We start from the raw sequence: 25,000 nt of genomic DNA, 5'->3' as shown, positions 1-25,000 counted from the left end.
GGCGGGAGGAAGGGGGAGGGGGCGGGAGGAAGGGGGAGGGGGCGGGAGGAAGGGGGAGGGGGCGGGAGGAAGGGGGAGGGGGCGGGAGGAAGGGGGAGGGGGCGGGAGGAAGGGGGAGGGGGCGGGAGGAAGGGGGAGGGGTCGGGAGGAAGGGGGAGGGGTCGGGAGGAAGGGGGAGGGGTCGGGAGGAAGGGGGAGGGGTCGGGAGGAAGGGGGAGGGGTCGGGAGGAAGGGGGAGGGGGCGGGAGGAAGGGGGAGGGGGCGGGAGGAAGGGGGAGGGGGCGGGAGGAAGGGGGAGTGGGCGGGAGGAAGGGGGAGTGGGCGGGAGGAAGGGGGAGGGGGCGGGAGGAAGGGGGAGGGGGCGGGAGGAAGGGGGAGGGGGCGGGAGGAAGGGGGAGGGGGCGGGAGGAAGGGGGAGGGGGCGGGAGGAAGGGGGGAGGGGGCGGGAGGAAGGGGGAGGGGGCGGGAGGAAGGGGGAGGGGGGCGGGAGGAAGGGGGAGGGGGCGGGAGGAAGGGGGAGGGGGCGGGAGGAAGGGGGAGGGGGCGGGAGGAAGGGGGAGGGGGCGGGAGGAAGGGGGAGGGGGCGGGAGGAAGGGGGAGGGGGCGGGAGGAAGGGGGAGTGGGCGGGAGGAAGGGGGAGGGGGCGGGAGGAAGGGGGGAGGGGGCGGGAGGAAGGGGGAGGGGGCGGGAGGAAGGGGGAGGGGGCGGGAGGAAGGGGGAGGGGGCGGGAGGAAGGGGGAGGGGGCGGGAGGAAGGGGGAGGGGGCGGGAGGAAGGGGGAGGGGGCGGGAGGAAGGGGGAGGGGGCGGGAGGAAGGGGGAGGGGGCGGGAGGAAGGGGGAGGGGGCGGGAGGAAGGGGGAGGGGGCGGGAGGAAGGGGGAGGGGGGCGGGAGGAAGGGGGAGGGGGCGGGAGGAAGGGGGAGGGGGCGGGAGGAAGGGGGAGGGGGCGGGAGGAAGGGGGAGGGGGCGGGAGGAAGGGGGAGGGGGCGGGAGGAAGGGGGAGGGGGGCGGGAGGAAGGGGGAGGGGGCGGGAGGAAGGGGGAGGGGGCGGGAGGAAGGGGGAGGGGGCGGGAGGAAGGGGGAGGGGGCGGGAGGAAGGGGGAGGGGGCGGGAGGAAGGGGGAGGGGGCGGGAGGAAGGGGGAGGGGGCGGGAGGAAGGGGGAGGGGGCGGGAGGAAGGGGGAGGGGGGCGGGAGGAAGGGGGAGGGGGCGGGAGGAAGGGGAGGGGGCGGGAGGAAGGGGGAGGGGGCGGGAGGAAGGGGGAGGGGGCGGGAGGAAGGGGGAGGGGGCGGGAGGAAGGGGGAGGGGGCGGGAGGAAGGGGGAGGGGGCGGGAGGAAGGGGGAGGGGGCGGGAGGAAGGGGGAGGGGGCGGGAGGAAGGGGGAGGGGGCGGGAGGAAGGGGGAGGGGGCGGGAGGAAGGGGGAGGGGGGCGGGGAGGAAGGGGGAGGGGGGCGGGAGGAAGGGGGAGGGGGGCGGGGAGGAAGGGGGAGGGGGGCGGGAGGAAGGGGGAGGGGGGAGGGAGGAAGGGGGAGGGGGGTGGGAGGAAGGGGGAGGGGGGTGGGAGGAAGGGGGAGGGGGGTGGGGAGGAAGGGGGAGGGGGGTGGGAGGAAGGGGGAGGGGGGTGGGAGGAAGGGGGAGGGGGGTGGGAGGAAGGGGGAGGGGGGTGGGAGGAAGGGGGAGGGGGGTGGGAGGAAGGGGGAGGGGGGTGGGAGGAAGGGGGAGGGGGGAGGGAGGAAGGGGGAGGGGGGAGGGAGGAAGGGGGAAGGGGGAGGGGGGAGGGGGGAGGGAGGAGGGGGGAGGGAGGAGGGGGGAGGGAGGAGGGGGGAGGGGGGAGGGGGAGGGGGATGGGGGAGGGGAGGGGGAGGGGGAGGGGGGAGGGGGGAGGGAGGAAGGGGGAGGGAGGAAGGGGGAGGGAGGAAGGGGGAGGGAGGAAGGGGGAGGGAGGAAGGGAGGAAGGGGGAGGGGAGGGAGGAAGGGGGAGGGGGAGGGAGGAAGGGGGAGGGGGGAGGGAGGAAGGGGGAGGGGGGAGGGAGGAAGGGGGAGGGGGGAGGGAGGAAGGGGGAGGGGGGAGGGAGGAAGGGGGAGGGGGGAGGGCGGAGGGCGGAGGGAGGAAGGGGGAGGGGGAGGGCGGAAGGGGGAGGGCGGAAGGGGGAGGGCGGAAGGGGGAGGGCGGAAGGGGGAGGGCGGAAGGGGGAGGGCGGAAGGGGGAGGGCGGAAGGGGGAGGGCGGAAGGGGGAGGGCGGAAGGGGGAGGGCGGAAGGGGGAGGGCGGAAGGGGGAGGGCGGAAGGGGGAGGGCGGAAGGGGGAGGGCGGAAGGGGGAGGGCGGAAGGGGGAGGGCGGAAGGGGGAGGGCGGAAGGGGGAGGGCGGAAGGGGGAGGGCGGAAGGGGAGGGCGGAAGGGGGAGGGCGGAAGGGGGAGGGCGGAAGGGGGAGGGCGGAAGGGGGAGGGCGGAAGGGGAGGGCGGAAGGGGGAGGGCGGAAGGGGGAGGGCGGAAGGGGGAGGGCGGAAGGGGGAGGGCGGAAGGGGGAGGGCGGAAGGGGAGGGCGGAAGGGGGAGGGCGGAGGGAGGTAGGGGGAGGGGGGAGGGAGGTAGGGGGAGGGGGGAGGGAGGTAGGGGGAGGGGGGAGGGAGGTAGGGGGAGGGGGGAGGGAGGTAGGGGGAGGGGGGAGGGAGGTAGGGGGAGGGGGGAGGGAGGTAGGGGGAGGGGGGAGAGGTGAAGGTGGAGGGGGGAGAGGGGAAGGGGGGAGAGGGGAGAGGGGAAGGGGGGAGAGGGGAGAGGGGAAGGGGGAGGGGGGAGAGGGGAAGGGGGAGGGGGGAGAGGGGAAGGGGGAGTGGGGAGAGGGGAAGGGGGAGGGGGGAGAGGGGAAGGGGGAGGGGGGAGAGGGGAAGGGGGAGGGGGGAGAGGGGAAGGGGGAGGGGGGAGAGGGGAAGGGGGAGGGGGGAGAGGGGAAGGGGGAGGGGGGAGAGGGGAAGGGGGAGGGGGGAGAGGGGAAGGGGGAGGGGGAGAGGGGAAGGGGGAGGGGGAGAGGGGAAGGGGAGGGGGAGAGGGGAAGGGGGAGGGGGAGAGGGGAAGGGGGAGGGGGGAGAGGGGAAGGGGGAGGGGGGAGAGGGGAAGGGGGAGGGGGGAGAGGGGAAGGGGGAGGGGGGAGAGGGGAAGGGGGAGGGGGGAGAGGGGAAGGGGGAGGGGGAGAGGGGAAGGGAGGAAGGGGGGAGAGGGGAAGGGGGAGGGGGGAGAGGGGAAGGGGGAGGGGGGAGAGGGGGAAGGGGGAGGGGGGAGAGGGGAAGGGGAGGGGGGAGAGGGGAAGGGGGAGGGGGAGAGGGGAAGGGAGAGGGGGGAGGGAGGAAGGGGAGGGGGCAGGGAGGAAGGGGGAGGGAGAGAGAGAGAAAAAAGAGGGAAGGAATCAGGGAGACAAAAACAAAGTGAATGTTAATAACAATCAGCGAGTTGCTGCTTTGATTTTCGGACAAAGTTGTCACTTGGAACGCCCTTGAAGCTGACATAATGGTGGGGGTGGGGGGTGGGGGGCGGGCTTGCAGAGGGGGTCTGTCTACTCATTGCAGCAATCAATCTCTATCCATTCACCACGGCAATTAATCGGATCAGGACAACATGGCACTACTCCCAGTAATGATGACCGTCATGGCTATCCCTGACTGTCGTTAACAATGAAGCCCCATCTGGTTCACTGATGTTCCCCCTTCGGGGGGAGGGGGGGGGGGAAAGGGGAGATCTGCCGTCCTTACTCGGTCTGGCCCGACCCTCACACAGCAAGGCGGTTGACTCTTCTCTGACCCTGCCACCACCCCGCCTTGAAATGGCCGAGCAAGTCAAGGAGGGGGTGGTGGAATGGGGGTCTCGCCCGCTCCTCTGAAGGAATGGAAGGTAAACTTTATACACAGTCTCCTCAACTAATCACTCATTCACTCATGTCCTTTAGGGAAGGAAATCGGCCATCCCGTGGGATCCTTTGTATGGTTATGAAGGGGATAGATAGGGTGAACAGTGGGAAGCTTTTTCCCAGGTCGGAGGTGACGATCACGAGGGGTCACGGGCTCAAGCTGAGAGGGGCGAGGTATAACTCAGATATTAGAGGGATGTTTTTTTACACAGAGGGTGGTTGGGGCCTGGAATGCGCTGCCGGGCAAGGTGGTGGAGGCAGGCACGCTGACATCGTTTAAGACTTACCTGGATAGTCACATGAGCAGCCTGGGAATGGAGGGATACAAACGAACGGTCTAGTTTGGACCATGGAGCGGCACAGGCTTGGAGGGCCGAAGGGCCTGTTTCCTGTGCTGTACTGTTCTTTGTTCGCTTCAGTTAAAAGACCTTATTTTCAGATATTTCTGCCTGTGTAACTAACTATGCTAAGCTTTGAAGCTCACTTCGCCATATTTTAAAACTCAGCTGGGAATGCTGGGATGAGCTTCGAAGTTGACTGCATTTGAAAAATACAACGTTAGCATAAGCGGCCAAACAGAAGTTTTTCACGGCCACAGCTGCCAATTGTTTATGTAAGTTGGAGACGATGTGTGCGCCCAGCTCCTTCAATAAACACAGATAAGAATTCACATGTTGCAGTGGCAGTTATCCGTTCAGTTAGTTCAGCCCAACGTGAGGTCTGAGTTCAAGTCTGTACAGGGCCTGGCTGTGAAGCCAGTCTCCAACTCCCTCTCTGGCCACTTCTGTGGTATTAATTTTAAGTTTTATTCAACAAAGAAAATCATCTTGAATCCGTACCAAGTGCCGCCTACGTCTGTTTGAAGGAATGAATTGCCCCCTACACGTCCTTACCCCGGTCTGGCCTACATGTGACTCCAGAGCCACACAGCAATGTGGTTGACTCTCAACTGCCCTCCGAGGGGCAACTAGGGATGGGCAATAAATGCTGGGCCCCGCCGGCGACGCCCATGTCCCAAAGAACAAGCTTTAGAGCTCCGAAAGCTTGTGTGGCTTTTGCTACCAAATAAACCTGTTGGACTTTAACCTGGTGTTGTTAAACTTCTTACTGTGTTTACCCCAATCCAACGCCGGCATCTCCACATCAAAGAACAATACAGCACAGGAACAGGCCCTTCGGCCCTCCAAGCCTGCACCGATCACGTGTTCCAAACTAGACCATCCGTTTGTATCCCTCTATTCCCACTCCGTTCATGTGGCTTTCTAGATAAGTCTTAAACGATCCCAGCGTGTCCGCCTCCACCACCTTGCCCGGCAGCGCATTCCAGGCCCCCACCACCCTCTGTGTAAAATACGTCCCCCGCATATCTGTATTGAACCTTGCCCCCCCTCACCTTGAACCCGTGACCCCTTGTGTTTGTCATTTCTGACCTGGGAAAAAGCTTCCCACCGTTCACCCTATCTATGCCCTTCATAATTTTATAAACTTCTATTAGGTCACCCCTCATTCTCCGTCTTTCCAGGGAGAACAACCTCAGTTTACCCAATCTCTCCTGATAGCTAATACCTTCCATACCAGGCAACATCCTGGTAAACCTCCTCTGCACTCTCTCCAAAGCCTCCACGTCCTTCTGGTAGTGTGGCGACCAGAACTGGGCGCAGTATTCCAAATGTGGCCGAACCAACGTTCTATACATCTGCAACATCAGACCCCAACTTTTATACACTATGCCCCGTCCTATAAAGGCAAGTATGCCATATGCCTTCTTCACCACCCTCTCCACCTGTGCTGCCACCTTTAAGGATCTTTAAGGGGCGGCACGGTAGCACAGTGGTCAGCACTGCTGCTTCACAGCTCCAGGGTCCCGGGTTCGATTCCCGGCTCGGGTCACTGTCTGTGCGGAGTTTGCACATTCTCCTCGTGTCTGCGTGGGTTTCCTCCGGGTGCTCCGGTTTCCTCCCACAGTCCAAAGATGTGCGGGTTAGGTTGATTGGCCATGCTAAAAGATTGCCCCTTAGTGTCCTGGGATGCGTAGATTAGAGGGATTAGCGGGTAAAATATGTAGGGATATGGGGGTAGGGCCTGGGTGGGATTGTGGTCGGTGCAGACTCGATGGGCCGAATGTCCTCTTTCTGTACTGTAGGGTTTCTATGATTTCTATGATCTGTGGACTTGCACACCCAGGTCCCTCTGTGTGTCTATACTCCTGTTGGTTCTGCCATTTATTGTATAGCTCCCCCTGACATTAGATCTACCGAAATGCATCACTTTGCATTTATCTGGATTAAATTCCATCTGCCATTTCTCTGCCCAATGTTCCAGCCTATCTATATCCTGCTGTATTCTCTGACAATGTTCATCACTATCCGCGACTCCAGCAATCTTCGTGTCGTCCGCAAACCTACTAATCAGACCAGCTACATCTTCCTCCAAATCATTTCTTAATATCACAAACAGCAGAGGTCCCAGTACAGAGCCCTGCGGAACACCACTGGTCACAGACCTCCAATCAGAAAAAGACCCCTCCACTGCTACCCTCTGTCTTCTATGGCCAAGGCAGTTCTCCACCCATCTAGCCAGCTCACCTTTGATCCCGTGAGATTTAACCTTTTGCACCATGCTATGGATGAATGAAAAAAAGCAAACAGCAAAGCACGGACCCGGCAAGGCCGGTTACGGAACTCACCAAGAAATTCTCAGTTTTCCTCCACAAGGTCTCCACCACACGCAGACGCTCGGCCAAGGAGGGCAGTTCAGAGAGCGAGAACGCTGATACCACCAGGTCAAATTTTACCTGTAAGAAGACAGAGAAACAGAGACAGTGCGAGAGAACACAAAGACACGGCAGGAATTTCACCATGGCCAATGAACTGGAAACTCCTTGATCCGATTTGATTTATTATTGTCACGTGTATTGGGATACAGTGAAAAGTATTGTTTCTTGCGTGCTCTACAGGCAAAACATACCGTTCATAGAGAAGGAAAGGAGAGGGCGGCACGGTAGCACAGTGGTTAGCACCGCTGCTTCACAGCTCCAGGGTCCCGGGTTCGATTCCCGGCTCGGGTCACTGTCTGTGCGGAGTTTGCACATTCTCCTCGTGTCTGCGTGGGTTTCCTCCGGGTGCTCCGGTTTCCTCCCACACTCCAAAGATTTGCAGGTTAGGTGGATTGGCCATGCTAAATTGTCCCTCAGTGTCAGGGGGACTAGCTAGGGTAAATACGTGGGGCTATGGGGATGGGGCCTGGGTGGGATTGTGGTCGGTGCAGACTCGATGGGCCGAATGGCCTCCTTCTGCACTGTAGGGTTTCTATGGAACAATCCATGTCTCTCGATGGCCACCCCCACAGACAGTCACAGGCCCACAACCCTCTCTCTCTCTCTCTCAAAGAACACCCCCGGCAGTCAGTCCCTGGTCAGCTGGGACTGAGAAGGATCGCGTATCTCTGAGACCCCTTACAGTCAGTCACTGACGCACACTGACCGAGGGTCACTCATTTTTAGTGCGGTCGCCCTCCCTCTCACCTCACCCGCGCGGGTTAAATAACGCACACAAACCTTCGGCGAGACGGGTAGAAAGTGTCTGAAGTAAACCCCACTGACTTGTTCCGTGTCTACGTCACTCCCTCCTAACGGGTACAAAAGAGGAGATAGAACAAAGAACAATACAGCACAGGAACAGGCCCTTCGGCCCTCCAAGCCCCTGCCGCTCCCCGGTCCAAACTAGACCATTCTTTTGTATCCCTCCATTCCCACTCCGTTCATGTGGCTATCTAGATAAGTCTTAAACGTTCCCAGTGTGTCCGCCTCCACCACCTTGCCCGCCAGCGCATTCCAGACCCCCACCACCCTCTGTGTAAAATACGTCCGTCTGATATCCGTGTTAAACCGCCCCCCCTTCACCTTGAACCTATGACCCCTCGTGAACGAGGACAATCACTCAGTTTCAAAGGTTGGGGACGGGTACAAAGGAACAAGCATATGGAGTTAAAGGTCCAGATCAGCCTAACTGAATAACGGAATAGACTAAAGGGACTAAACAGACCTCCTCCTGTTCCCTGTGCAGCAGGCTGGAGAAGGGGCTGAATGGGGCCTCCTCCTGTTCCCTGTGCAACAGGCTGGAGAAGGGGCTGAATGGGGCCTCCTCCTGTTCCCTGTGTAACAGGCTGGAGAAGGGGCTGAATGGGGCCTCCTCCTGTTCCTGTGTAACAGGCTGGAGAAGGGGCTGAATGGCCTCCTCCTGTTCCTGTGTAACAGGCTGGAGAAGGGGCTGAATGGCCTCCTCCTGTTCCTGTGTAACAGGCTGGAGAAGGGGCTGAATGGCCTCCTCCTGTCCCTGTGTAACAGGCTGGAGAAGGGGCTGAATGGGGCCTCCTCCTGTTCCTGTGTAACAGGCTGGAGAAGGGGCTGAATGGGGCCTCCTCCTGTTCCCTGTGCAACAGGCTGGAGAAGGGGCTGAATGGGGCCTCCTCCTGTTCCTGTGTCACAGGCTGGAGAAGGGGCTGAATGGGGCCTCCTCCTGTTCCCTGTGTAACAGGCTGGAGAAGGGGCTGAATGGGGCCTCCTCCTGTTCCCTGTGTAACAGGCTGGAGAAGGGGCTGAATGGGGCCTCCTCCTGTTCCTGTGTAACAGGCTGGAGAAGAGGCTGAATGGGGCCTCCTCCTGTTCCTGTGTAACAGGCTGGAGAAGGGGCTGAATGGGGCCTCCTCCTGTTCCTGTGTAACAGGCTGGAGAAGGGGCTGAATGGCCTCCTCCTGTTCCTGTGTAACAGGCTGGAGAAGGGGCTGAATGGGGCCTCCTCCTGTTCCCTGTGTAACAGACTGGAGAAGGGGCTGAATGGGGCCTCCTCCTGTTCCTATGTAACAGGCTAAAGAAGGGGCTGAATGGCCTCCTCCTGTTCCTGTGTAACAGGCTGGAGAAGGGGCTGAATGGGGCCTCCTCCTGTTCCCTGTGTAACAGGCTGGAAAAGGGGCTGAATGGGGCCTCCTCCTATTCCTGTGTAACAGGCTGGAGAAGGGGCTGAATGGGGCCTCCTCCTGTTCCCTGTGTAACAGACTGGAGAAGGGGCTGAATGGGGCCTCCTCCTATTCCTGTGTAACAGGCTGGAGAAGGGGCTGAATGGGGCCTCCTCCTGTTCCTGTGTAACAGGCTGGAGAAGGGGCTGAATGGGGCCTCCTCCTGTTCCCTGTGCAACAGGCTGGAGAAGGGGCTGAATGGGGCCTACTCCTGTTCCCTGTGTAACAGGCCGGAGAAGGGGCTGAATGGGGCCTCCTCCTGTTCCTATGTAACAGGCTGGAGAAGAGACTGAATGGGGCCTCCTCCTGTTCCCTGTGTAACAGGCTGGAGAAGGGCCTGAATGGGGCCTCCTCCTATTCCCTGTGTAACAGGCTGGAGAAGGGGCTGAATGGGGCCTCCTCCTGTTCCCTGTGTAACAGGCTGGAGAAGGGGCTGAATGGGGCCTCCTCCTGTTCCTGTGTAACAGGCTGGAGAAGGGGCTGAATGGGGCCTCCTCCTATTCCCTGTGCAACAGGCTGGAGAAGGGGCTGAATGGGGCCTCCTCCTGTCCCCTGTGTAACAGGCTGGAGAAGGGGCTGAATGGGGCCTCCTCTTATTCCCTGTGTAACAGGCTGGAGAAGGGGCTGAATGGGGCCTCCTCCTGTTCCCTGTGTAACAGGCTGGAGAAGGGGCTGAATGGGGCCTCCTCCTGTTCCCTGTGTAACAGGCTGGAGAAGGGGCTGAATGGGGCCTTCTCCTGTTCCCTGTGTAACAGGCTGGAGAAGGGCCTGAATGGGGCCTCCTCCTATTCCCTGTGTAACAGGCTGGAGAAGGGGCTGAATGGGGCCTCCTCCTGTTCCCTGTGTAACAGGCTGGAGAAGGGGCTGAATGGGGCCTCCTCCTGTTCCTGTGTAACAGGCTGGAGAAGGGGCTGAATGGGGCCTCCTCCTATTCCCTGTGCAACAGGCTGGAGAAGGGGCTGAATGGGGCCTCCTCCTGTCCCCTGTGTAACAGGCTGGAGAAGGGGCTGAATGGGGCCTTCTCCTGTTCCCTGTGTAACAGGCTGGAGAAGTGGTGGCGAATTGGAGAGTGTGGGATCCTTTGTATGGTTTACTACAGTTAAAATACCTCATTTTCAGATATTCCTGTCGATGTCACTAACTACGCTAAGCTTTAAAGCTAACTTGGCCACATTTTAGAGCACTGCTGAGGATTCTGGGATGCTCTGCGACATTGACTACATTCATTGAAAATACAATGATAGCAGAAATGACTTTTTCATAAAGTTTTTCACTGCCACACAGCTGCCAAATGTTTATAAAAGTTAAAGACACAATTTGTACCAACAATTTCAATAGCTCAGATTACCCATAACCCACTGTGCATTTCAGTGTGTGTTTCCGAGTTCACCGAGTAGCCAAGATTAGTACAACACCTGGCTGTGAAGCCAGTCCCCAATCTATCTCGCTCTACGCCTCTGTAGTATTCATTTTAAGTTTTATCCAATAAAGAAAATCATTTTTAAAACCGTACCGAGTGTTGCCTATGTCTATTCATAGATAGATAAGTTGCCGGGACCAGATGGAATGTACCCCAGGTTACTGTGGGAGGCGAGGGAAGAGATTGCAGAGCCTCTGGCGATGATCTTTGCGTCGTCGATGGAGACGGGAGAGGTGCCGGAGGATTGCGGATGTGGTTCCTATTTTCAAGAAGGGGAATAGGGATAGCCCAGGGAATTACCGACCGGTGAGTCTAACCTCAGTGGTTGGTAAACTGATGGAGAAGATCCTGAGGGACAGGATATATGAGCATTTAGAGAGGTTTAGTATGCTCAAGAATACTCAGCATGGCTTTGTCAAGGGCAGATCGTGCCTTACGAGCCTGGTGGAGTTCTTCGAAAATGTGACTAAACACATTGACGGAGGGAAGGCGGTAGATGTGGTTTATATGGATTTTAGCAAGGCGTTCGATAAGGTCCCCCATGCAAGGCTTCTAGAAAAAGTGAGAGGGCATGGGATCCAAGGGGCTGCTGCCCGGTGGATCCAGAACTGGCTTGCCCAAAGGAGGCAGAGAGTGGGTATAGATGGGTCTTTTTCTAAATGGAGGTCGGTCACCAGTGGTGTGCCCTGGGTTTACGGTGCTGGGGGGGTAGGTACAGGGGAGATGTTAGGGGTAAGTTTTTCACACAGAGGGTGGTGGGCGAGTGGAATCGGCTGCCGTCAGTGGTGGTGGAGGCAAACTCAACAGGGTCTTTTAAGAGACTCCTGGATGAGTCCATGGAGCTTAATAGGATGGAGGGTTATAGGTAGGTCTAGAAGGTAGGGATGTGTTGGGCACAACTTGTGGGGCCGAAGGGCCTGTTTGAGCTGTAGTTTTTCTATGTTTCTATTCGAAGGAATGAATGAACCCTACAGAGAGACAGTTTGTTTAGAAGATGGCAAGGTTTCTTAGAAATCTTAGAATCCCTACAGCACAGAAAGAGGCCATTCGGCCCATCGAGTCTGCACCCCCCACAATCCCACCCAGGCCCCACATCCCTACATATTTTACCCGCTAATCCCTCTCTAACCTACGCATCCCAGGACACTAAGGGGCAATTTTTAGCACGGCCAATCAACCTAACCTGCACATCTTTGGACTGTGGGAGGAAACCGGAGCACCCGGAGGAAACCCACGCAGACACGGGGAGAATGTGCAGACTCCGCACAGACAGTGACCCGGGCCGGGAATCGAACCCAGGTGGAGAATTGCATTTATACGGCGGCCCCCAATAAACGACAACATCCGAAGCTCCTTCACAGGAGGGCTGCTCAAACAATAGCTCAGTAAGAAGTCTAACAACACCAGGTTAAAGTCCAACAGGTTTATTTGGTAGCAAAAGCCACACAAGCTTTCGGAACAGCTGCGCGATCTTCTTGCTCAGTCTCTCCACTTGGAGCCGGCAGTTCCGAAAGCTTGTGTGGCTTTTGCTACCAAATAAACCTGTTGGACTTTAACCTGGTGTTGTTAAACTTCTTACTGTGTTCACCCCAGTCCAACGCCGGCATCTCCACATCATGAAAACAGTAGCTCAACAGGAGGAGGCTATTAAGCTCCGAGTCTCCTCCCGTCATCTACCCGAGATCACGACGATCTCCGAGGTCACGGTAGCACAGTGGTTAGCACTGCTGCCTCACAGCGCCAGGGACCCGGGTTCGATTCCCGGCTCGGGGTCACTGTCTGTGTGGAGTTTTTGCACATTCTCCTCGTGTCTGCGTGGGTTTCCTCCGGGTGCTCCGGTTTCCTCCCACAGTCCAAAGACGTGCGGGTCAGGTGGATTGGCCGTGATAAATTGCCCCTTAGTGTCAGGGGGAACTAGCGAGGGTAAACGCACGGGGTTACGGGGATAGGGTCCGGGTGGGATTGATGCCGGTGCAGACTCGATGGGCCGAATGGCCTCCTTCTGCACTGTAGGGATGCTATGATTGATCCATACCACCTTTCGGCACTCTCTCCACACATATAATATATATATTAATTCACAGGATGTGGGCGTCGCTGGCCGGGTGCAGTGTTTATCGCCCATCCCTAATTGCCCCTTGAGAAGGTGGTGGGTGAGCCGCCCCTTCTCGAACCCACTGCAGTCCCCGTGTGGTGTGGGTAACACCCACAGTGCCGTTAGGGAGGGAGTTCCGGGATTTGTACCCCAGTCACAGCGAAGGAACGGCCGGTATATTCCCAAGTCGGGATGGTGAGTGGGGCTCGGAGGGGGAACTTGCAGGTTTTTAATTCGATTTGTCACTTGTATTAGCATACAGTGAAAAGTATTGTTTCTTGCGCGCTATACAGACAGAGTATACTGTTCATAAGAAATAGGAGCAGGAGTAGGCCATCTAGCCCCTCGAGCCTGCCCCCCCATTCAATAAGATCATGGCTGATCTGAAGTGGATCACTTCCACTTACCCGCCTGATCCCTATAACCCCTAATTCCCTTACCGATCAGGAATCCATCTATCCGTGATTTAAACATATTCAACGAGGTAGCCTCCACCACTTCAGTGGGCAGAGAATTCCAGAGATTCACCACCCTCTGAGAGAAGAAGTTCCTCCTCAACTCTGTCCTAAACTGACCCCCCTTTATTTTGAGGCTGTGCCCTCTAGTTCTAGCTTCCTTTCTAAGTGGAAAGAATCTCTCCACCTCTACCCTATCCAGCCCCTTCATTATCTTATAGGTCTCTATAAGATCCCCCCCTCAGCCTCCTAAATTCCAATGAGTACAAACCCAATCTGCTCAGTCTCTCCTCATAATCAACACCCCTCATCTCCGGTATCAACCTGGTGAACCTTCTCTGCACTCCCTCCAAGGCCAATATATCCTTCCGCAAATAAGGGGACCAAAACTGCACACAGTATTCCAGCTGCGGCCTCACCAATGCCCTGTACAGATGCAGCAAGACATCTCTGCTTTTATATTCTATCCCCCTCGCGATAAATGCCAACGTCCCATTTGCCTTCTTGATCACCTGTTGCACCTGCAGACTGGGTTTTTGCGTCTCATGCACAAGGACCCCCAGGTCCCTCTGCACAGCAGCATGTTGTAATTTCTTTCCATTTAGATAGTAATCCAATTTGCTATTATTTCCTCCAAAGTGAATAACCTCGCATTTGTCAACGTTACACTCCATCTGCCATAGAAACATAGAAACCCTACAGTGCAGAAGGAGGCCATTCGGCCCATCGAGTCTGCACCGACCACAATCCCACCCAGGCCCTACCCCCACATATTTTACCCGCTAATCCCTCTACGCATCCCAGGACTCTAAGGGACATTTTTTAACCTGGCCAATCAACCTAACCCGCACATCTTTGGACTGTGGGAGGAAACCGGAGCACCCAGAGGAAACCCACGCAGACACGAGGAGAATGTGCAAACTCCACACAGACAGTGACCCGAGCCGGGAATCGAACCCGGGTCCCTGGAGCTGTGAAGCAGCAGTGCTAAGCACTGTGCTACCGTGCCGCCCATAGAGAAGGAAAGGAGAGAGTGCGGAATGTAATGTTACAGTCATAGCTAGGGTGTAGAGAAAGATCAACTTAATGCGAGGTAGGTCCATTCAAAAGTCTGACGGCAGCAGGGAAGAAGCTGTTCTCGAGTCGGTTGGTAGGTGACCTCGGACTTTTGTATCTTTGTGGTGGGGCTGGTGTTCCCCATGTACCTGCTGCACCTTGTGTCCTTCTAGATGGTAGAGGTGGCGGCTTTTGGAATATACGGCACTAATCCCAGGCGCTGTGAGGCAGCCGTGCTATGGTGAAAAGGCTGAGCAAGCCTCAGTCAGTTTCAGGGAGTAATTATGGGCGGCACGGTAGCACAGTGGTTAGCACTGCTGCTTCACAGCTCCAGGGTCCCGGGTTCGATTCCCGGCTCAGGTCACTGTCTGTGTGGGAATCATAGAAATCATAGAAACCCTACAGTGCAGAAGGAGGCCATTCGGCCCATCGAGTCTGCACCGACCACAATCCCACCCAGGCCCTACCCCCACATATTTTACCCGCTAATCTCTCTAACGTATACACATCCCAGGACTCTAAGGGGCAATTTTTAACCTGGCCAATCAACCTAACCCGCACATCTTTGGACTTTGGAGTTTGCACATTCTCCCCGTGTCTGCGTGGGTTTCCTCCGGGTGCTCCGGTTTCCTCCCACAGTCCAAAGATGTGCGGGTTAGGTTGATTGGCCGTGCTAAATTGCCCCTTAGTGTCCCAGGGATGCGTAGGTTAGAGGGATTAGTGGGTAAATATGTAGGGATATGGGGGTAGGGCCTGGGTGGGATTGTGGTTGGTGCAGACTCGATGGGCCGAATGGCCTCTTTCTGCACTGTAGGGATTCTAATTAGGGATAGGCAACAAACATCGGGGCCTTGGCAGCGATGCCCGCGTCCCATGACTGAATAAAGAACAGTGCCCGGTGGGTCGCAAGGGTCAGCCTCACCTCTCATCAGGAACTCTGCAACCTGGTGCATTGCCGGCGAGTTGTCCACGCACAGATACTCCCGCAGCGACTCTCCCCAGGCGACACGACTCGCCCTGTTGACAGACACAACCGTAAACACATGCTCCTGTTCCATCCCGGCTTCACAACCCGCAGTCAAACCGTCTCACCCGACATTACTGAGTCCATTCCCCACCACCATCAACATCCCGGGGGTTACCACTGACCTTAACCTGAACCCGGACCGGCCACTGACTACACTCCCCGCTGCCTCGGGGAAAAGCAGCCGGCATAATCAAGGACCGCCCACGCACCCGGGACATTCTCTCCTCCACCTTCTTCCGTCGGGAAAAAGGTACAAAAGTCTGAGGACACGGACCGACTGACTCAAGAACAAAGAACAATACAGCACAGGAACAGGCCCTTCGGCCCTCCAAGCCTGCACCGCTCCCTGGTCCAAACTAGACCATTCTTTTAGTATCCCTCCATTCCCACTCCGTTCATGTGGCTTTCTAGATAAGTCTTAAACGTTCCCAGTGTGTCCGCCTCCACCACCTTGCCCGGCAGCGCATTCCAGGCCCCCACCACCCTCTGTGTAAAATACGTCCTTCTGATATCCGTGTTAAACCTCCCCCCCCCCTCACCTTGAACCGATGACCCCTCATGAACGTCACCACCGACCTGGGAAAAAACTTCCCACCGTTCACCCTATCTATGCCTTTCATAATTTTATACACCTCTATTAGGTCACCCCTCATCCTCCGTCTTTCCGGTGAGAACAACCCCAGTTTACCCAATCTCTCCTCATAACTAAGCCCTTCCATACCAGGCAACATCCTGGTAAACCTTCTCTGCACTCTCTCTAAAGCTTCCACGTCCTTCTGGTAGTGTGGCGACCAGAACTGGGCGCAGTATTCCAAATGCGGCCGAACCAACGTTCTATACAACTGCAACATCAGACCCCAACTTTTATACTCTATGCCCCATCCTATAAAGGCAAGCATGCCGTATGCCTTATTCACTACCTTCTCCACCTGTGACGTCACCTTCAAGGATCTGTGGACTTGCACACCCAGGTCCCTCTGCGTATCTACACCCTTTATGGTTCTGCCATTTATCGTATAGCTTCCCCCCTACGTTACTTCTACCAAAATGCATCACTTCGCATTTATCTGGATTGAACTCCATCTGCCATTCCTTTGCCCAAATTTCCAGCCTATCTATATCCTTCTGTAGCCTCTGACAATGTTCCTTACTATCTGCAAGTCCAGCCATTTTTGTGTCGTCCGCAAACTTACTGATCACCCCAGTTACACCTTCTTCCAGATCGTTTATATAAATCACAAACAGCAGAGGTCCCAATACAGAGCCCTGCGGAACACCACTAGTCACAGGCCTCCAGCCGGAAAAAGACCCTTCCACTACCACCCTCTGTCTTCTGTGACCAAGCCAGTTCTCCACCCATCTAGCCACCTCCCTGCTGCCATCTGTTGAGTGCTTGTAAAATGATAGACAAACTGTAAAAATGATAAGAGTTGTAAAACGTAATTGTCTTTTTAAAAAAAAGACGTGCTTTTTAAAAAAAATACTTGTTGCAAGTCAAGGTTGGATATTTCAGGATGTTCTATGAAGCTCGCCTGACCTGTAACGTTTGACGTTGAATTTGGCTCGAATGAGCGCGAGAGGTTTCACTCCAGGTGTGACCTCAACTGACTCACAAGGAGCTTTTATCACAAACAAAGTTTAATTATGAATATTGTTGACATGTAGAGTAAGACAATTAGCAAGAACTTTTAACAATTAGAACAAGAAACACAACAACCCCAGTGCTGAAATGTCTGCTACGAGAGGACACAGGTTTAAGGTGCTGGGGGGTAGGTACAGGGGAAATGTTAGGGGTAAGTTTTTCACACAGAGGGTGGTGGGTGAGTGGAATCGGCTGCCGTCAGTGGTGGTGGAGGCAAACTCGATAGGGTCTTTTAAGAGACTCCTGGATGAATACATGGAGCTTAATAGGATTGAGGGTTATAGGTAAGCCTATATATAAGCCTAGGTAGGTAGGGACATGACCGGCGCAACTTGTGGGCCGAAGGGCCTGTTTGTGCTGTATTTTTTCTATGTTCCAACCCCAAAAATGTAAAACTCTTCAGGAAATATCTCTGATGTGTTCCAACCAAAGCCCAACATCCAATACACAAAACCCTCCAAATAAACACAATACAGCATAGGTTAATACTCACTTAATCATAGAGGATTACAGCATGGAAACAGGCCCTTCGGCCCAACTTGTCCATGCCGCCCCTTTTTTTTTTAAAACCACGAAGCTAGTTCCAATTGCCCGCGTTTGGCCCATATCCCTCTATCCCCGTGTAACTGTCTAAATGTTTTTTAAAAGAGTTTTAAAAGGGGGCATAGAGTATAAAAGTTGGGGTCTGATGTTGCGGTTGTATAGAACGTTGGTTTCGCCGCATTTGGAATACTGCGCCCAGTTCTGGTCGCCACACTACCAGAAGGACGTGGAGGCTTTAGAGAGAGTGCAGAGGAGGTTTACCAGGATGTTGCCTGGTATGGAGGGGCTTAGTTATGAGGAGAGATTGGGTAAACTGGGGTTGTTCTCACTGGAAAGACGGAGGATGAGGGGTGACCTAATAGAGGTGTATAAAATTATGAAAGGCATAGATAGGGTGAACGGTGGGAAGCTTTTTCCCAGGTCGGTGGTGACGTCCACGAGGGGTCATAGGTTCAAGGTGAGGGAGGGGAGGTTTAACACGGATATCAGAAGGACGTATTTTACACAGAGGGTGGTGGGGGCCTGGAATGCGCTGCCGGGCAAGGTGGTGGAGGCGGACACACTGGGAACGTTTAAGACTTATCTAGATAGCCACATGAACGGAGTGGGAATGGAGGGGTACAAAAGAATGGTCTAGTTTGGAGCAGGGAGCGGCGCGGGCTTGGAGGTCCGAAGGGCCTGTTCCTGTGCTGTATTGTTCTTTGTTCTTATAAAATTGTACCCGCCTCTACTACTCCCTCTGACAGCTCATTCCAGACACTCACCACCCTCTGTGTGAAAAAATTACCCCTCTGGACCCTTTTGTATCTCTCCCCTCTCACCTTAAACCTGTGCCCTCTAGTAGACTCCCCTACCTTTGAGAAAAGATGTTGACTATCTAGCTGGTCTGTGCCCCTCATTATTTTATAGACCTCTATAAGATCACCCCTCAGCCTCCTACGCTCCAGAGAAAAGTGTCCCAGTCTATCCAGCCTCTCCTTATAACTCAAACCATCAAGTCCCGGTAGCATCCTGGTAACTCTTTTCTGCACTCTTTCTAGTTTAATAATATCCTTTCTATAATAGGGTGACCAGGCTGTACACAGTATTCCAAGTGTGGCCTCACCAATGTCTTGTACAACTTCAACAAGACGTCCCAACTCCTGTATTCAATGTTCTAGCCGATGAAGGAGGAGGCAAGCATTTTCATTAAGACAGCAGGGGAGGGAGACAAAGGCTGTAAACCCAATTTAAACACAGCAAGTGCGGCGGCACAGTGGTTAGCACTGCTGCTTCGTGGCGAAAGAGACCCGGGTTCGATTCCCGGCTCGGGTCCCTGTCTGTGTGGAGTTTGCACGTTCTCCCCGTGTCTGCGTGAGTTTCCTCCGGGTGCTCCGGTTTCCTCCCGCAGTCCAAAAGCTGTGCAGGTTAGGTGAATTGGCCATGGTAAATTGGCCCTTGGTGTCAGGGGATTAGCAGGGTAAAAGAGAGGAGTTATGGGGTAGGGCCTGGGTAAGATTCTCGTCAGTGCGTACTCGATGGGCCGAATGGTCTCCTTCTGCACTGTAGGGATTCTATGATACTTGCAGGAAAGGATGCCGCTGGTAGCAGTTCTTAATTTTTTAAAAGTTTATTTATTAATGTCACAAGTAGGTTTACATTAACACTGCAATGAAGTTACTGTGAAAGTCACCGAGTCGCCACACTCCAGCACCTGTTCGGGTTACACTGAGGGAGAATTTAGCACGGCCAATGCACCCTAACCAGCACGTCTTTCAGACTGTGGGAGGAAACCGGAGCACCCGGAGGAAACCCACGCAGACACGAGGAGAATGTGCAAACTCCACACAGACAGTGACCCGAGCCGGAAATTGAACCCGGGTCCCTGGCACTGTGAGGCAGCAGCGCTGACCAGCACATGTTTCGGAGGCTGAGCAGGAGTCAGCAATGGAGTCTGCGACACTCACCAAGTGACGGTACCAGTGCCAGATCCGAAGTCCAACAGCGTACGAGGCCGAAACTCAGGGACTCTCTTCTTAATCTGCAAACAGGAGGAACAGCAATAATATCACAGGCAGAGAGAATAAAGCTCCTTCTACACTGTCTCCATCAAACACTCCCAGGATAGGTACAGCACGGGGTTAGATACAGAGTAAAGCTCCCTCTACACTGTCCCCCATCAAACACTCCCAGGACAGGTACAGCACGGGGTTAGATACAGAGTAAAGCTCCCTCTACACTGTCCCCCATCAAACACTCCCAGGACAGGTACAGCACAGGGTTAGATACAGAGTAAAGCTCCTTCTACACTGTCTCCATCAAACACTCCCAGGACAGGTACAGCACGGGGTTAGATACAGAGTAAAGCTCCCTCTACACTGTCCCCCATCAAACACTCCCAGGACAGGTACAGCACGGGGTTAGATACAGAGTAAAGCTCTCTCTACACTGTCTCCATCAAACACTCCCAGGACAGGTACAGCACGGGGTTAGATACAGAGTAAAGCTCCCTCTACACTGTCCCCCATCAAACACTCCCAGGACAGGTACAGCACGGGGTTAGATACAGAGTAAAGCTCCTTCTACACTGTCTCCATCAAACACTCCCAGGACAGGTACAGCACGGGGTTAGATACAGAGTAAAGCTCCCTCTACACTGTCTCCATCAAACACTCCCAGGACAGGTACAGCACGGGGTTAGATACAGAGTAAAGCTCCCTCTACACTGTCCCCCATCAAACACTCCCAGGACAGGTACAGCACGGGGTTAGATACAGAGTAAAGCTCCCTCTACACTGTCCCCCATCAAACACTCCCAGGACAGGTACAGCACGGGGTTAGATACAGAGTAAAGCTCCCTCTACACTGTCCCCCATCAAACACTCCAAGGACAGATACAACACGGGGTTAGATACAGAGTAAAGCTCCCTCTACACTGTCCCCCATCAAACACTCCCAGGACAGGTACAGCACGGGGTTAGATACAGAGTAATGCTCCCTCTACACTGTCCCCCCATCAAACACTCCCAGGACAGGTACAGCACGGGGTTAGATACAGAGTAAAGCTCCCTCTACACTGTCCCCCATCAAACACTCCCAGGACAGGTACAGCACGGGGTTAGATACAGAGTAAAGCTCCCTCTACACTGTCCCCATCAAACACTCCCAGGACAGGTACAGCACGGGGTTAGATACAGAGTAAAGCTCCTTCTACACTGTCTCCATCAAACACTCCCAGGACAGGTACAGCACGGGGTTAGATACAGAGTAAAGCTCCCTCTACACTGTCTCCATCAAACACTCCCAGGACAGGTACAGCACGGGGTTAGATACAGAGTAAAGCTCCCTCTACACTGTCTCCATCAAACACTCCCAGGACAGGTACAGCACGGGGTTAGATACAGAGTAAAGCTCCCTCTACACTGTCTCCATCAAACACTCCCAGGACAGGTACAGCACGGGGTTAGATACAGAGTAAAGCTCCCTCTACACTGTCCCCCATCAAACACTCCCAGGACAGGTACAGCACGGGGTTAGATACAGAGTAAAGCTCTCTCTACACTGTCTCCATCAAACACTCCCAGGACAGGTACAGCACGGGGTTAGATACAGAGTAAAGCTCCCTCTACACTGTCCCCCATCAAACACTCCCAGGACAGGTACAGCACGGGGTTAGATACAGAGTAAAGCTCCTTCTACACTGTCTCCATCAAACACTCCCAGGACAGGTACAGCACGGGGTTAGATACAGAGTAAAGCTCCCTCTACACTGTCTCCATCAAACACTCCCAGGACAGGTACAGCACGGGGTTAGATACAGAGTAAAGCTCCCTCTACACTGTCCCCCATCAAACACTCCCAGGACAGGTACAGCACGGGGTTAGATACAGAGTAAAGCTCCCTCTACACTGTCCCCCATCAAACACTCCCAGGACAGGTACAGCACGGGGTTAGATACAGAGTAAAGCTCCCTCTACACTGTCCCCCATCAAACACTCCAAGGACAGATACAACACGGGGTTAGATACAGAGTAAAGCTCCCTCTACACTGTCCCCCATCAAACACTCCCAGGACAGGTACAGCACGGGGTTAGATACAGAGTAATGCTCCCTCTACACTGTCCCCCCATCAAACACTCCCAGGACAGGTACAGCACGGGGTTAGATACAGAGTAAAGCTCCCTCTACACTGTCCCCCATCAAACACTCCCAGGACAGGTACAGCACGGGGTTAGATACAGAGTAAAGCTCCCTCTACACTGTCCCCATCAAACACTCCCAGGACAGGTACAGCACGGGGTTAGATACAGAGTAAAGCTCCCTCTACACTGTCCCCCATCAAACACTCCCAGGACAGGTACAGCACGGGGTTAGATACAGAGTAAAGCTCCCTCTACACTGTCCCCCATCAAACAGTCCCAGGACAGGTACAGCACGGGGTTAGATCCAGAGTAAAGCTCCCTCTCCACTGTCCCCCATCAAACACTCCTAGGACAGGGACAGCACGGGGTTAGATACAGAGTAAAGCTCCCTCTACACTGTCCCCCATCAAACAGTCCCAGGACAGGTACAGCACGGGGTTAGATCCAGAGTAAAGCTCCCTCTCCACTGTCCCCCATCAAACACTCCCAGGACAGGTACAGCACGGGGTTAGATCCAGAGTAAAGCTCCCTCTACACTGTCCCCCATCAAACACTCCCAGGACAGGTACAGCACGGGGTTAGATACAGAGTAAAGCTCCCTCTACACTGTCCCCATCAAACACTCCCAGGACAGGGACAGCACGGGGTGGGTGAAGACAGACTCACCTCGTGTAGGACTCTCGTTACCACTGCGTATCCACCGTCGAGCCTCGCTGCCACGTAAATGCGACTCAGCTGTGCATCGTAACTGAAGAGAAACCGGGAAAGCAAAATGGCGGAGAGTCAGTTAGCATTACAGCCGTGAAACAGGCCCTTCGGCCCAACTGATCCATGCTGCCCTTCCAGCTAGTCCCAATTGCCTGCGTTTGGCCCACATCTCTCTAAAGCTTTTCCATCCCATGCACTTATCCAACCACTTTCTCTGGCAGCTCATTCCGTACACACCACCGTCTGTGTGAAGAAGTTGCCCCTCTGGTCCCTTTTAAATCTTTCCCCTCTCACCTTTAGCCTATGCCCTTGAGTTTTCCATTCCCCTTTCCCTGGGGAAAAGACTCTGAGCGTTCATCCTATTCATCAAAATCATATCATGATTTTGTACACCTCAGTCCTAAAGGTTTTACCCCTTCTCCTCAAGCTATGACCCCTCGTTCTGGATTCCCCCACACCAATCGGGAACATTCTGAAGTACCGACCCCAAATGAACATTCAGGGTAGTTCTGAATCTACCCGGTCTTTCTGAGGCAATACGGTGGCACAATGGTTCGCACTGCTGCCTCAAGGCGCCAGGGACCCGGGTCACTGTCTGTGCGGAGTTTGCACCTTCTCCCCGTGTCTGCGTGGGTTTCCTCCGGGTGCTCCGGTTTCCTCCCACAGTCCGAATGATGTGCAGTTTAGGGTGCATTGGCCGTGCTAAATTGTCCCTTCGTGTCAGGGGGATCAGCTAGGGTAAATACATGGGGTTATGCGGGTAGGGTCTGGTGGGATTGTGGTCGGTGCAGACTCGATGGGCCAGAATGGATGAAAAGAGGGATCTGGGTGTCCGTGTGCGTAGATCCCTGAAAGTTGGCACCCAGGTTGATAGGGTTGTTCAGAAGGCGTACGGTGTGTTAGCTTTTATTGGTAGAGGGATTGAGTTTCGGAGCCAGGAGGTCATGCTGCAGCTGTACAAAACTCTGGTGCGGCCGCACTTGGAGTATTGCGTACAGTTCTGGTCGCCGCATTGTAGGAAAGATGTGGAAGCATTGGAAAGGGTGCAGAGGAGATTTACCAGGATGTTGCCTGGTATGGTGGGAAAATCGTATGAGGAAAGGCTGAGGGGCTTGAGGTTGTTTTCGTTAGAGAGAAGAAGGTTAAGAGGTGACTTAATAGAGGCATACAAGATGATCAGAGGATTAGATAGGGTGGATAGTGAGAGCCTTTTTCCTCGGATGGTGATGGCTAACATGAGGGGACATAGCTTTAAATTGAGGGGTGATAGATATGGGACAGATGTCAGAGGTAGGTTCTTTACTCAGAGAGTAGTAAGGGCGTGGAATGCCCTGCCTGCAACAGTAGTGGACTCGTCAACATTAAGGGCATTTAAAGGGTCATTGGATAAACATATGGATGATATTGGAATAGTGTAGGTTAGAGGGGCTTTAGATTGGTTCCACTGCAACATTGAGGGCCGAAGGGCCTGTACTGCGCTGGAATGTTCTATGTTCTAAATGGCCTCCTTCTGCACTGTAGGGATTCTATGATTCTAACCCTGTTAGAATTTTCTCCGGTTCACTCTTCTAAACTCCAGTGAATATAATCCTAACCGACTTGGCAGAGTCATCAGGAGTATAGAAACACAGAGGGACCTAGGTGTGCAAGTCCACAAATCCTTGAAGGTGGCAACACAGGTGGAGAAGGTGGTGAAGAAGGCATATGGTATGCTTGCCTTTATAGGACGGGGTATAGAGTATAAAAGCTGGAGTCTGATGATGCAGCTGTATAGAACGCTGGTTAGGCCACATTTGGAGTACTGCGTCCAGTTCTGGTCGCCGCACTACCAGAAGGATGTGGAGGCATTGGAGAGAGTGCAGAGGAGGTTTACCAGGATGTTGCCTGGTATGGAGGGTCTTAGCTATGAGGAGAGATTGGGTAGACTGGGGTTGTTCTCACTGGAAAGACGGAGAATGAGGGGAGATCTAATAGAGGTATACAAGATTATGAAGGGTATAGATAGGGTGAACAGTGGGAAGCTTTTTCCCAGGTCGGAGGTGACGATCACGAGGGGTCACGGGCTCAAGCTGAGAGGGGCGAAGTATAACTCAGACATCAGAGGGACGTTTTTTACACAGAGGGTGGTGGGGGCCTGGAATGCGCTGCCAAGTAGGGTGGTGGAGGCAGGCACGCTGACATCGTTTAAGACTTACCTGGATAGTCACATGAGCAGCCTGGGAATGGAGGGATACAAGCGATTGGTCTAGTTGGACCAAGGAGCGGCACAGGCTTGGAGGGCCGAAGGGCCTGTTTCCTGTGCTGTACTGTTCTTTGTTGGTCTCTCCTCATATGACAGACCTGCCATCCCAGGAATCAGCCTGGTAAACCTTCGCTGCGCTCCCTCTATAGCAAGGACATCCTTCCTCAGATAGGGACACGTGAGCACCTGACTGGCACGGTTGCACTTTGTTGGGTGGGGGGGGGGGGGGCACGTTTAAAGTTAACCTTTGTCACTGTATCCCAATACATGTGACAATAATAAATCAAATCAAATCATAGATTTCATAGAATCCCTACAGTGCAGAAGGAGGCCATTCGGCCCATCGAGTCTGCACCGACCACAATCCCACCCAGGCCCTATCCCTGTAACCCCACATACTTATCCTGTTAATCCCTCTAACCTACACATCCCCGGAAACTAAGGGGCAATTTAGCACGGCCAATCCACCTAACCTGCACATCTTTGGACACTAGGGGACAATTTAGCACGGCCAATCCACCTAACCTGCACATCTTTGGACACTAAGGGACAATTTAGCATGGCCAATGCACCTAACCTGCACATCTTTGGACACTAAGGGACAATTTAGCACGGCCAATGCACCTAACCTGCACATCTTTGGACACTAAGGGACAATTTAGCACAGCCAATCCACCTAACCTGCACATCTTTGGACACTAAGGGGCAATTTAGCATGGCCAATCCACCTAACCAGCACATCTTTGGACACTAAGGGGCAATTTAGCATGGCCAATCCACC

At 54.9% G+C, this 25,000-nt stretch overlaps 1 protein-coding gene across 1 annotated transcript in view; it reads right to left on the bottom strand.

The window, feature by feature from the left end:
• The window catches only part of mettl17 (methyltransferase like 17), a gene marked incomplete at both ends in the record, with an annotated part of 24,644 nt that extends 2,627 nt beyond the window's left edge, over positions 1 to 22,017 (bottom strand). The window contains 5 exons of the mRNA XM_078208440.1: positions 6,584 to 6,691; positions 7,454 to 7,524; positions 14,859 to 14,953; positions 19,095 to 19,168; positions 21,936 to 22,017. Of these exons, the coding sequence (XP_078064566.1) occupies positions 6,584 to 6,691; positions 7,454 to 7,524; positions 14,859 to 14,953; positions 19,095 to 19,168; positions 21,936 to 22,017 (430 nt within the window). The remainder of the gene's footprint in view (positions 1 to 6,583; positions 6,692 to 7,453; positions 7,525 to 14,858; positions 14,954 to 19,094; positions 19,169 to 21,935) is intronic.
• Between the last annotated feature and the right edge of the window lie 2,983 nt (positions 22,018 to 25,000).

Source organism: Mustelus asterias, unplaced genomic scaffold (genome assembly GCF_964213995.1).
Source record: "Mustelus asterias unplaced genomic scaffold, sMusAst1.hap1.1 HAP1_SCAFFOLD_3698, whole genome shotgun sequence".
Classification (NCBI taxonomy): Eukaryota; Metazoa; Chordata; class Chondrichthyes; order Carcharhiniformes; family Triakidae; genus Mustelus; species Mustelus asterias.
This window is presented reverse-complemented; position numbering and strand designations above follow the sequence as displayed.